Here is a 14,000-nt window from a genome sequence, read left to right on the forward strand (position 1 = left end):
ATTAGGAGCTGTTCCAATGGTTCAGAAAATAAATGCACTATGTGGTACTGTGCTGATGGTTCAGATCCTAAGGAAGGTTCCATGATCGATTTCCACTTCCATCAGTAAGGTCTCAGCTTTAATTCCTGATTTGCTGAGTTAGCCAATTTCAAGTAACCAACCTCAAATGGGGAAAAGTTGATGACTTTTCCTACTTCTGATCTTTATTTTATGATCCTGTTGGAAGTTTGGCTGCAATGTACTCCATGTAACGCTCGAGTGTGAAGCACGGATATTGGGAAGGTACTAAATTGTCACAGCTGCTGGTAGGGCTGTGCTTTAGCATGATTTGCCATGTGCAGGATTCGATAGTGGGAAGGAAAATTAATTTAAAAAGTAACACGAGGTAACAGCAGAATAATTTTATAAAGGAAAAGATACCGTAAGCATTGTTCTGTGGCGTTACACATGTTCATGAATCAAGTCAGAAAATCAGAGTTGTTCCTTAAGCCTCTAGCAGTTATACGTTTCCTGGTAGAGCAAACAGTACTTTTAACTTTTTCAGAAACAATCACGATTATGACAGATATGTAATCACTTACCATCTTGGGTATTACACATATGAATTTCTGGTTCAAATGATTTTACAGTCAATATCCGATAATTGTACACTATGGTGCATTTTTCAAACAGTAAGATATTTAAGACAGAGATGAGAATTTTTTTCTCAGAGGGTTGTGAGTCTTTAGAACGCTCTTCTTAAAAAGGCAGTGGAAGCAGAGTCTTTGAATATTTTTAAGGCAGAGATAGACAGATTCTTGATAAGCAAGGCGGTGAAAGGTTATTGGGGGTAGGCAGGAATGTGGTGTTGAGGTTACAATCAGATCAGCCATGATCTTATTGAATGGTGGAGCAGGCTCGTGGGGCTGAGTGGCCTACTCCTGCTCCTAGTTCATATGTTAGTAGAGACTAATTGTTGCCCTAATCATTGTACCATTTAATCAAGGCCTTTCTATTCATTGTGTGTACACTTGGTTACCAATATAAATGAGAAGACTGATATGAGCTATCCTCATTAAATCTATTAATAAATTAATAAGAATTAATAAAAAAATTACTAAAATAATATAAAAGTCAGATATTGGCTTTGTAAGTTACAGAATTAATATTTTAAGGGACACAAAAGATTTCAGGGCAGAATTAAGCTGCTTTTGATGAAAATTCTAGGCATTTGGTACCAAGATTGCCCTCAATCTGAAATATCAATGATAAGTGGAGTGACAAACTCTGAATGCCTCATTCCCATAGAGAATGCTGGGATACTTGGCTTATTAATGGTCACTTTTTCAGGGCTATGCGCTCCAGGTCCTGGCTTCTGTGTATAATAGGTGGGCAAATCATATCGACCCAGCATTGAGTAGGCTGGAAGTTTCCGCAGATAAACGTTGGGGTCAGTGCGATTGTACCTGCCAGGCCCTGGGGTTTTGGACAGATCTTCTCTTTTCGTCCTCCCAGTGACTGAGAAACTAGCACTGGAAGACTTGGTAGGAACCTTTGGTCCAATTAGGGATGGGAGAGTATAACTATTAGGAGCAGGAACTGCATCCAACTTGCGATATCTAGTTCGGGATCCCATGGAATATGCTGGTGATCTGTGTTCGTTGAGGTAGGGTGCCCTCTCCGGATTATATGTGCCGGGTCCAGGTGTTCCCAGTGTCCGTGAAACATCTAAGTAGTCCAAAAAATTTATATTTTAATCAGGTAACAAGTCAGAACCGTATAAAAGCAAGTACTGTATTTTAGATTGAAATATTTTTCTTACATTTTTCTTTCTCTCTCAGTGTTTTTCTCTAACTTTCTCCCCTGACTCTTGTTATAATAAGGCTTCACAGGTGCTCTCACTGCTGAGGGTACCTTGATCAAGTGACATTCCTCATGCATGAACTTAGACAGTAGATGAGGGTTGGACACTTAGCTGTGCAGGAGCCAAGCTCATTCCTGTTCTCACCCAACATTCACAGACTTTGGCGTAGTGGTAGCATTCCTTTCTCTGAGTCAAAAGGTTATAACCACTAGCATTACTGCCCCAACAATGTGTTTCATCTACAAATAGAACTCCAATGTATTATGTGCGTTTTCTTTCTAACATTTCATACTTAATTTTCTGTTTTTCTTTAATTTAGCCACTGCTCCAAGGTATTAAAATAAAAGCTTCTCAAAACCCAAATGGTGAGGATATTTTCATTCTGTCTTTGTTTGAAACCTTCTAGTGATTGATACTATATTTAATGATAGCTTTGCTCACCATAGGTTTTCACTCTGCCCAGTATGGAGTATGCGGGTGTTCCATTTCTGCCGAATCGTGTGGTCTTTGGATCAACGTAATACTGAGGTCCTGGGCTGCAGTTGGTGTAATATACTGACAATGGAAAGAGTAAAATTGCTTTAAGCTTTTTTTGCCAGCTTACAGATATTGAATTTGAATTCCCTAATGCTCCCACTTCCTTTTACCTGTTCTCCATTTGTTACCACGTGCAGGATATGTTTTTAGATTGAGCTAATATTGACACTGGCAGTACTTGAGTATTAATATCAAGTGCCTGCATTCGTATTACATGGCTTCACACAAAGAAACAAAGCGAGGAAACTCTGCTGCAGGGACAGTGAACTTTTACAGAAATATAGCCTGGGAATTATCATGTGGAAAATTAACATACTATCAGTTAATGTAGTTGTATAACAAATTATTGTGTCCAAAATGGGTTAAACCTCCTTTAACATAATGGAAAAATTAATTATAGGTACACATTAAGCACTTAGACATTTACAATAATTTACAGAGTGACATGTACATGTTTTTTTCAACAGATAGGAGTACATGATTTGAAACTTGAAAGGGTTTTTAGGTCCTGATGGGGGCGGGGACGAGGCTGATGGGGGCGGGGAGGAAGTTGATAGGGGCGGGGAAGAGGCTGATGGGGGCGGGGACGAAGGCTGATGGGGGCGGGGACGAAGGCTGATTGGGGCGGGTAGGAGGCTGATGGGGGCGGGGGGGAGGCTGATGGGGGCGGGGGAGAGGCTGATGGGGGCGGGGAGGAGGCTGATGGGGGCGGGGACGAAGGCTGATGGGGGCGGGGACGAAGGCTGATGGGGCGGGGAGGAGGCTGATGGGGGCGGGACGAAGGCTGCTGGGGGCGGGGAGAGGCTGATGGGGATGGGGAGGAGGCTGATGGGGGCAGTGAGGAGGCTGATGGGGGCGGGGAGGAGGCTGATGGGGATGGGGAGGCGGCTGATGGGGGCGGGGAGGAGGCTGATGGGGACGGGGCGGAGGCTGATGGGGGCGCGGAGGAGGCTGATGGGGGCGGGGAGGAGGCTCATGGGGGCGGGGAGGAGGCTGATGGGGACGGGGAGGAGGCTGATGGGGACGGGGAGGAGGCTGATGGGGGTGGGGAGGAGGCTGATGGGGGCGGGACAGAGGCTGATGGGGACAGGGAGGAGGCTGATGGGGACGGGGAGGAGGCTGATGGGGACGGGGAGGAGGCTGATGGGGGCGGGGAGGAGGCTGATGGGGGCGGGGAGGAGGCTGATGGGGGCGGGGAGGAGGCTGATGGGGGCGGGGAGGAGGCTGATGGGGGCGGGGAGGAGGCTGATGGGGGTGGGGAGGAGGCTGGTGAGGGCAGGGACAGAGGCTGATGAGGACGGGGAGGAGGCTGATGGGAACGGGGAGGAGGCTGATGTGGGCAGGGACAGAGGCTGATGGGGACGGGGAGGAGGCTGATGGGGGCGGGGGGGAGGCTGATGGGGGCGGGGAGGAGGCTGATGGGGGCGGGGACGAAGGCTGATGGGGGCGGGGACGAAGGCTGATGGGGACGGGGAGGAGGTTGATGGGGGCGGGGAGGAGGCTGATGGGGGCGGGGACGAAGGCTGATGGGGGCGGGGAGGAGGCTGATGGGGGCAGGGACGGAGGTGGGCAGGCTCTAAAAATAGTGGCGCCAGCCAATGTTCCTGTTTCATGTTGCCTCTCCTGCTGCCAGCGATTTTCCGAGGACAGGAGAAGGCGGGTCCTGAAAACCGATTTGGGAATGAGGCCAATTAATCCCGTTAATGAGCTCATGGTCAGCTTGTTAAGGGCCAGTTTGGGATTTTGGTGGGGGGGTGGGTCACAGGTTACACACTGGATCAGGGCCTGTCCAGGTGCATGAAGGTGGCAGCATAGCAGGGTGCCAGTCATGGCCGTACCATCAACCTTGGTGGGCCCATAAAAGGGAGCACAGCTGAGAGGGGCACACGTGCCACTGGGTATGTGGACGTTGCGGGGAGAGTGGTTCTTACACGGTTGGGCAATGTAGTGGATTATGACCCTCCTGGCATTGCAGGCACACAGGATTGGGTTAGGTTTCCAGACATTATTGGGAGTTCAGCTGAGCACAAGGAATAGCCATCTCTCCAGGTGATAACCCTGGAACAAGCAACTGATAATGGGAGCACGATTCTCAGATTTTGGGTCTAGTGATGAGCATCAAACATCAGCAGCAGAGGCAGAACTGAGGCAGGGGAGATGAATGAGGGGCAGGAAGGCAATGTAGGCCATAGCCTCAGCATAGCATCTACTACTGAAGACAGTGCTACCTCGAGATGTCAGAGAACCAGTGCCGCAGGAGGCTGCGCCTATGCAGCAGATGGTCACAAACATTTGTTCCTTTGTCGCGGAAGACTTCCCAAATCACAGCACTGCTTGCCATGCACTGCCAGTAGCCAGCAAAGTCACTTCTTTGCCTCTGGCTTCTTCCAAGGATCAGCTGTAGGATTTGGTGTCGTCTCTCAAGCGACAGCACACCTTTACATCTCGCAGGTCACTGATGCCACTTTTTGCAAGAGCAGGGGAATACATACAATTTCAGACAGATGGGACCTTGCAGGCACAAAGGGCTATGAGATTCCCCCAGGAGCATGGCATCATCAATTGCACCCATGTGGCCATCAAGGCACCAGGTGACCGGCCAGTGAGACTCATCAACAGGAAGGGTTTCCACTCCCTCTATGTTCAGCTAGTCTGTGACCACAATAAGAGTTTCCTGCATGTGTGCGCTCACTTTCCTGGCAGCTGCCATGACTCCTTCATCCTCCAGCAGTCCAGGCTGCCATAGCTCTTCATCCTACCCATCCCGCCCCCCCCCACAAGCTTCGTGGATGGATTCAAGGGGACAAGGTTTATCACCTGAAGAGATGGCTACTCACCCAGAGATGGAGCCACAGAGGTGCTACAGCTGAAGCCATCTGCTCAGAAGGATCACCGTCGAGCAGGCCATCGGGTTCTGGTGCCTGGACCAGTCAGGTAGCACCCTGCAGTACACTCCTGCAAGGGTCTTGCGCCTTGTGGTACTGTGCTGTACTCTCCATAACATGGCTCTCCAGAGAGACGTGGACCTTGAAGAGGGTGCCCTGGAACAACACAGCCCATCAGAGGAAGAGGAGGAGCAGGAGGAGCAGGAGGTGGAGGAAGAGGAGGAGCAGGAGGTGGAAGAGGAGGAGGAGGATGAGGAGGAAGATACCGAACAGAGAGATGCTCAGCTGCATAGGGAGGTGGCTGGCACAGTGCAAGGCTCGAGGATCTTATTAGGATGCCGTCAATATCAGGGATCATCTGATGCAGGCACATTTCTGCTGAGCATTTCTAACCCAGGGGGATGGCACAGTCTGGAACTCACTTTGTGCTGTTTGTGCAAACACTTCTATTGAAGCCGCAGCCTGAAATGGATCCATTTTTATCGCCAATGAATGACACAGGTCTGTCCAGAGGTCTCACAGTCCCCCTTTGAAGCTCTTTGCTTCCCTTCACCATCTCTTCCCTCTGTTTGAGCTTGGCATTAAAGGTTGGAAGCTCATGCATCTGGCGTCATGTGTCAAGATTTACAATGTGTTCAGAAAGTTAAAAAGTACACATTTACAAGTGTAACAAACCTCAGTAAACCACTTAGTGCTCTTCCCCTTGTGGCCTTGGATGAGGTGGATACAGCCTGCTTGCATGTTTCTGCTCGCACCGGAGATGCACATGGTGGTCCTTTTGTCAGAAGGGCCATGGAGGTCAATGAGATGATGGTGCCCCTGAGGGGTGGCACCATCATGCTCCTCGGTTACTGCCTCAGCCCTTGGCTGGCACTCCAGAAGGCTGGAGGGGAGCACCAGTTGGGGCGCAAATGGTATCCACTCCAAACATGTCTGCACCGCCGGCGCCACTGACCTGTCCATACTACAGCGTGTGGCATGCTTTCTGTGCACGTCAGTCTGCAATCCCTGCATGCACTCCGAGTGCTGCCCCATATGGCTCTCCATGCGGTTAACCACTCTCTCAATGGAGAAGCTCATGCGCACAAAGCCCTGAGCTGTAGAGGCGCACATGATCTGGATGAAGTCTTCCATTCTCTTCCCATGACCCTACACTACCTCAGGGAACTCTGCCATGTGGGAACACACATTTGCTGCTGCTGGTCTAAGTAGCGCCTTCTTTCCTGGGACCATCGAGGCCTTGCATCTGTGCCCAGCTGAGCCAGGCTGTGCATATCCTCCATCCTCCGAGGGGGCTTTCCTCAGCTGCCTCTTCCTCTCTCACCTCCTGCTCCTCACCCAGTGCCACCCTATCTAAGTGTGCATGAGAACCCACCGAGGTGATGGTATCTGAGCTGGTGGAGGGTGCACTTGTAAGGTGTGGTGCTGCTGACTCTGCTGCCTCAGTTTCTTCTGATGGGACTGGTGCTGTTACAGGAGACAGGCTTTGCCCTTACACGTCAGAACCTGTGGGAGACACAAGAGGAGATCATGAGAAACCTTTGCAGTACTGAGGCTTCCCAATGCAGCTGTGTCTTTGGTATGCTGTCAGACGGGGAGGAGTGTAGTCCACCCCCTTCATCTACCAGATTGCAATATCTTTTCACCCTGTCCATCAGGAATGCCCATCTCTCCTTCCCCAACTTGCTCCTGTGGGGCCACCCTTGCGATCTCTATGTCTCCCTCCTCCATGGTAGTGACGATGTGGAGACTGGGCACTCCTCCTCTTGTCAGTGATCTTTCTCTGGCATTGTGCACCCTTTTCTCCTGCAAGGATTAAAGAGAGAGATATAAGGCACTGCTGGCCCATGTAACCATAGCAGCGGCTCATTGACATAGGAAGCTGCATGTATCAGTGCTGGCAGGTCCTCAATAGCCTTGCTGAAGGATCAGTAAGTGCCCCGGGCCCACATTCCTCCCATGTTTAGGAGCAACATGCACCCTCAGGCTCCTCAGCTGGATTGACTACTGGAGGTTGAATATCCGGAGGCCTGTCATCAGGGTCTGGCGTTGCACTCAGCTTGCTGGAGTGAAGATGGTCATTGAAACTTTTACGGCATTGGACCCAGTTCCTCCACACCACATTTCGGCTGCTGACGGTCTCAGCCACCTCAGTCCATGCCAGCTTAGTTTTCCTGGGGTGGCCTTCTCCTTCCACCTTCCAGAAAGATGACCTCCTTCCTCTCCTTCACAGCCTCTAGGAGGACCTCGAGGTTGGCCTCTGCCTCTGTTCCTTGATCCCTGGTGCTTGCATCTTTTCCTGCAGATGGCAGCCCGTGATGTGTTTAAATGGTACCCGCACTTCAGCAGTCCCGCCTCCATTCCCCCAGCCGCAGCTGCTAATTGAACGCCCAAACCACTCTCCGGCCAATTATCAGCCCACCTCTGCAAAATTGGCGGGCTGTGGCTACTTACCCCTCGCCCCCACCCCCCCACCCCCCCCACGACCCCCGGGCCAGGGTCGGAACTGGGAAATAGTCCTAATGTTGATTTCCCATTCCCACAGGCAGAATCACTCAAACATCCAAGTGGCAAAATGGCAGTCCTGGTAAGATAGCAGCAACATTGCCCTGCTTCTGTCTTTTGCGTTCTTAGAAACTGTCAGTGGTAATTCTGGGAGAAACATCTGTCGTATTAACAGTTGGCACATAATATGTACGCAAGCAATAATTAAAAGAAAGAATTATTTTTTAACTTGACAGTTTATAGTCACTATCATTGAAATATTAGTCACATTACCAAAGCAATGACAAAATAATCTATATAGCCCTCTTAGTACTACATTTTTGACTCAACATGTTTTAAATTCTTTGCTTTGTCAAACTATGATGAAAGAGACAGTTGTTTGAGTTATGATCACTTACATGCACTGCTGTGTTTTTTCCCAAAAGTGTAAGCTGGATTTGTGTGTTTGGTATAATCATGGCCCACAAAACCAATTGCTGGGGGTAATCCATATCTTCCCGGTCCAGGCCCTTTACAAAATCAGAGAACAAAAATTCTTTTTAAAAATGAAGGTCACATTAAAGATACTCCTCACAGCTGGAAAATTAGTCTGCAGTGTGCTAAAGAACCTTCTTGTGATCAGCAATAAAGGAGTGCTCATAGAAACTGAGGAATAGATATCAGGCCTAACCTTTCTTTCAGCAATAGTCTGGTGGGAGGGGGGTGGATAGTGTGCTAAAATGGAAGAGATAAGGGTTCCAATGCCAATCATTATTATAAATCATTATTAGAATACATATGAGGACACAATAAACTCTTCAAATCAAGATATGATGTTTTTGTATCTTCACACTCTTCCCTTGAAGTACAAGGGAAGGTTTCAAAGGCTGATTAGCAGTTTGACAGGCACAGCACGAACACTCCTTCCACGATCATGACCATCTTTACATCATTGAATAAGGTGGTTAGTCCGATATGACTGGAGCATTTTATTTCATGAAAAAAATGACAAAATGGAACCACCCTAATCTAAAAAAATATAAATTGATCCTGTGGAATGATACCTTATTACTTTCGGAATATGTTTATATGTTTAACCAATGACACAAGCATGATGGAGGATGTCATCAGCATTAGTGATGGCAACTGAAAAAAAGATGGCTGCTACAAACTCGCCCGCCTACTGAACTCATGCTTCAGATCTCGTAACAGGTCAAGTTTTTATTAGTGGACCTATCTGTGACATTACAAACTGTGGCCTATCAGACTACTTTTCAATTCTTGTCTAAAAAGGAGCATTTTTTTAAAGAAAAGAATGAACCGTTTGTCAACATGCATTTGAAGTTAAAGTCTTAATTTGTTGGACGGTCATAGTTGCTTTAATTATTAGCCCTGACTGGTTTCAATGCCTGAGCTTGGTTCTCAGCCAAATTGCGAATTGCCTGCACAAGGTACATTTCTAATAAATATATAACCTGGATTCTGCAGGGGTGCACTACAGGAGGTCCCTCATGAATGTGTCAGAACAAGTTTTTTATTCCAAGAGACCAAACATTACAAATTGATTGTAAGTGGCAATAATAAAACTGACAAGCAGTTAAGCATTAGTATAGCTATAATAAATGTTTTAATTTAAATTTTCATGTAACAAATGCCATACGTGAATTTTCTTAAAAAGTCATACACTGATATAGCAGTGGTGTACATTCTCACCATAGCATTTACAGAGTGTACATTGATGGCTTAGTTGTGTATATTTGTACAGTAATTTAGGTTTGAGGCAAATATAAGTTGGGGGCTGCACATTGGACAGAGATGTATAGGAGCTCTCTTAGCCCGATAGGAAAGTCTTTTGGTTGGGTCACGTTTTCTGTAAATCCGGGGAGAAATGGTGCTATGTACATGCTTGGGATATTTCTCCATCTGTGGAAGTCAAATATGGATTTGTGAGAGGGGACCTGTTGTTTAGTCTCCACGAAGGGAGTCTAAACTGATTGATATTTTCCTAGTTCTACACAGAGGCCATTTATTGCATTCTCTTATCAGATATCTAATCCTATTCGAATTGTGTGGGAGAGATAGGATTTTGCTAAAGAGTGTGAATGCACTCACTAACAGTGAGTATTGTGTTAGTCACTCTGGAGTGCTTTCTCCTGGTCCCTCAACTATCCTGCATCCCTTCCCATAATCGGACCCCCCACAATGATTGCCCTTCGCTCACAATTGGCCTGCCCTATGATTGAACCACACCGCCCATATAATCACTGATCCCACCCCAACAATTGGACAACTTCTCGCAGTCACCGACTGCCCCCAACAAGTGGACCCCACTCCCACAATATCACTGACACCTCCCCCGTGATCATCACCTATCACCCCCACGATCCCCATCTCTGTCCTTGATCTCTCTCTGAACCCCCTGCAATCACCCCTGACCCTAAAAGCCACACTGTATTCACCACTGCCCTTCCTCCCTTGCAATCTCCACTCGAGCAGCGCGAAGTTACCTGTTCCTGTGTTGCCCAATACACAACCAAGCTTGTCAATCAGGCTGGCTTTTGGGTGGAGATCCTGTATTTAAAAAAAGCACACATGCTGTGGAGTCAATCTCCACAGTGTTCAGAGAAACCCAGACTTCCAAGGTTTCCTGACTAGAACTCCTCCTCCTGCTTGGAAATCCCGACCAAGTAAATATCAGGGCCAATATCACTGGAACACCATCACCTGTTGGCTCCCCTCCAAGTCAAAAACTATCCCAATTTGGACTGTTGCCGGAAAAAAAATCATAGAATTCCAACCTAACACCATCATGGGAGCACTATCACCACAAGAACTGCAGCAATTCAAGGGGAAGACCCACCATCACTTTTTCAGGCCAACTGGAGACTTGCAATAAATGCAACCTTGCTAGTGTTGTCTGAGAATTATTTTTTTTTAAAGAAAAGTTCCATTCAGAGACCTGAGTGCCCATCCTGGATATCTTCAGGTAACGGGAAGAGGTAACAAAGAAAAAAGAAATCAAAAAGGGTTTAATTTTCACCCACGCGTGAGGTATGGAATATCCCCTCACACAAATCACTAATGAGACATTCCTTCACTTTACAGATGGGAAGTTTTTAATCAAAAATTGATGTGGATCTCGGACTCACTGTACAAGCAGCCGGTATGGATTTCAGGCCTCATCAGATGTGGGGAAAATAATACAAAGTGTTTGAAATTGCCAATTTTGATCATTCCTTGTGCGCTTTCTTCATAGAGAAGTCTTGTAACATACTTAGAGACGTCGCAGTGTGAATAGGTCAGAAAAATCTTGTAGCTCAATGTTTCTTCTTCACATGTGAATGGGATAAAATAGGTGCTTCATCATTCCCAGTTTTCTCTTCTATCTCAATCGCAGCAAATATTTTCAGGCACGTTGCAATTTTGAAACAGGAGTTGTTATATTTTGAGGAAGTTACTGCAACACCAGCATATTGTGCAATCTTAGAAAATTGATATTGGCCTGGATTTTGTGGTAGAAACAACAATGAGGCTCATCATTATAAAAGAATAAAATTTTGGCCAATATTTTCCCATAGGAATGAAATATGCAAACAATAGAATAGATGCTACAATGTTGCAGAAAAGAACAGACACTGTAATAATTTCCATTTCTTGCCATTTTCTGTGGTATAACAAGTTTTATTCTCAGTCACATAACTCATCTATGTAATAGCTTCCTTTGAATTGAAGCTTTGCAGTATACCCAATGAGTAATTTATAAGTACCTCATTCCTCAGGATGCCCCAAAGCATTTTACAACCAAACCAAGAGACTAACTTTTGCAGTTATGTAGGAAAGCATGGAGGCTAATTGGTGCTCAGCAATGTCTGTCAAGCAGCAAATTAACAACCAGATTTTTGTTCCAGACATAAGGAGAATGCCTTACTCTTCTGCAAAGAGTACCATGGGTTCCTTGACATGCACCTGAGCAGGCAGACAGGGCCTCATGTATTATCTGCTTAAGGCACCTCCAACAATGCAGTATTCTGTCAGTACTGGAGCACGTGCTCAAGTCCTGGAGTGGAAGTTGAACTCTGAGTTACAGTGTTACCAAACTCAAGCTGACATAACTTGACTCAGTTGGTAATGCGTTTCTCAGCAGCTTTACATTTTTGGAACCGTTCCAGAATGCTGTTCCTTCAATGACTTCGCTGGAGCAGCTACGAGCAAGAGGACCTGAGGTACTGGGTTTCTGTACTTGTGAGGAATTTATGTCAGTTAAATACTTTATACCTTTTTAAATAAAAATTGGAAGGAAACTCTGAGCAACATGTGCACCCCCCCCCCCCCAAGACTTTCCTTCCCATTTAAGATTTTGGTCTGTGCATCGTACAACAGATGTTCATCACTGGCGTCAAAGATCTTGACAATTTACAAGCAAATTGAACAGGGTGCATCAATAATTGCATGCACATGAATAGAAATGGCACTATAACCCTGGATGAACATTGAACAGAAAGAACAGGGCTTCATTTCAGACTCCCTGTATCAATGAAGTGGAATGATCTTAATATTAATATGCTATCTAGCACATAATATACCGATCAAATGGATACTAGTTTATTTTTCAGTGATACAATACTGCTAAATTCTGACCGATATATTTTTCTGCCCTATACATATAAATTGTTGCAGTACTAACATTTTATGCTCCTCATAATATACACTTTATCATCTATCCTTGGGGTGACAATTATAAAACAATATGAATCTTTGCTTCCAGAATGAGCACTGTAGTTACTGACTGCATTGTCACACTGTAGTAAATTATATAGATACACTATGTGGATGAATCATACAGCACAGAAGGAGGCTATTTGGCCATTGTGCCTTTGCCAGTTCTTAGAAAGAGCTATCCAATTAGTTCCAGTCCCCTGCTCTTTCCACATAGCCCTGCAGATTGCAGATTTTTCCTTTTCAAGTAGATATCCAATTCCTTTTTGAAAGTTACTGCTGAATCTGCTTCCACCATCCTTTCAGGCAGTGCATTCCAGATCACAACAATTCACTGTGTAAAAAAAAATCTCTCCCTTATGGTTCTTTTGCCACTTACCTTAAATCGGTGTCCTCTGGCTACCAACCCTCCCTCCAGTGGAGACGATTTTACATAGATGGATGAAAGAGCTTTACAGAATTAAACAATTAGCATTCAATATAAAATTTCATTCCACTCTATAATTTCTTATACTCAAGCCTGTTTTACAGTAGTAATCCTATTATTTTGAATAATTGTGCTTGGATTTATTGAGCACATCTTCCTTTCTCAATTCCAGTTACAATCTAATGTAATTCATACAGCTTCATAATTACTAAAGGAAAAGTTTTAATACCAGAGCAGGTTACCTCTCTCGCGAGCTGCAATTGTGGGATACTCTTTCTCAGTGTTACTGTCCATCTTCTGGGAAAGAAAATACTTTGTTGAAATTGCTGAGGCTGGAGTTGGGCAGTTCGAGTGATTACTGAAATGTTATCCTAGTAACACGCTGCCTGATGGAGCAATGATATAAATGTTGATGCCTTTAACAACCCCTGAGTTGCCATGGAAGCAATTGCACTTAGCTCATCCAGGCATACAGTTACACATATTCTTTAGTGGGACATGCACTTCTGTCCTGGATTCAGAGGCTTTTCTATTGAATGCAGTGAGTGCACCTGCCAGATGTACAATGTAGTGTCGTGGTTATGTTACTGGTCTATTGATCCAGGGAACGTGAGATCCATTCTTAACACGGCAGTGTTTCAGTTCCAGAAGACCAACCACCCTATAGGGCAACTAGGATTGGCAATAAATGCTGGTTTTGTCAGCGATTCCCACATCCCAAGAATTTTTATTTTAAATAGGGCCAAGTTTCCGCTAGTTCTATCAGAGCAATCCAGACGGAATCTGGGGAATTTTTAAATGAGAGTTATAATCAAAACTTTCACCTTTGTGTTTGCTGTGCTCTTTTGCACAGATTCAAGATACATTTCACCCAAATCAGATCCCGTCTACAAAACTGACTACGCACCCCACTCCCCCCCCCCCACCCCCAGGTCGAAATTGCAAGATTTTGCCGTTTGCACTGGTTCGGGAAGACTCTTCAAATTGCACTCAATTTCCTGGGTGGACGGGCATCAGAAGGCACCTTTTAAAAGTGTTGTCATATCAAAAATATTTATTACAAAACTGACTAGTCTACAGCAACAAAGCAATTAAATGGTTCAGTATG

At 45.8% G+C, this 14,000-nt stretch overlaps 1 protein-coding gene across 3 annotated transcripts; it reads right to left on the minus strand.

Annotated features, from left to right (window-relative positions):
- Window positions 1-373: 373 nt before the first annotated feature.
- cimap1d (CIMAP1 family member D) lies at window positions 374-13,286 on the minus strand. Of its 3 annotated transcripts, none has more exons than XM_068015811.1 (5): window positions 13,135-13,240; window positions 10,899-11,251; window positions 8,169-8,279; window positions 2,285-2,398; window positions 374-1,707 (listed from the first exon to the last, which is right to left on the minus strand). In XM_068015811.1, the coding sequence occupies exons 2-5, from the start codon at window positions 10,981-10,983 to the stop codon at window positions 1,229-1,231; spliced, it is 789 nt and encodes a 262-aa protein (XP_067871912.1). In that variant the 5' UTR covers window positions 10,984-11,251; window positions 13,135-13,240; the 3' UTR covers window positions 374-1,228. The 3 variants fall into 3 exon arrangements, with proteins under 3 accessions (XP_067871912.1, XP_067871913.1, XP_067871914.1); XM_068015812.1 differs by having other exon boundaries at window positions 13,122-13,194; XM_068015813.1 differs by lacking the exon at window positions 10,899-11,251 and having other exon boundaries at window positions 13,135-13,286.
- Window positions 13,287-14,000: the final 714 nt, after the last annotated feature.

The sequence above is a fragment of the Heterodontus francisci genome, chromosome 36, assembly GCF_036365525.1.
Source record: "Heterodontus francisci isolate sHetFra1 chromosome 36, sHetFra1.hap1, whole genome shotgun sequence".
Lineage (NCBI taxonomy): Eukaryota > Metazoa > Chordata > Chondrichthyes > Heterodontiformes > Heterodontidae > Heterodontus > Heterodontus francisci.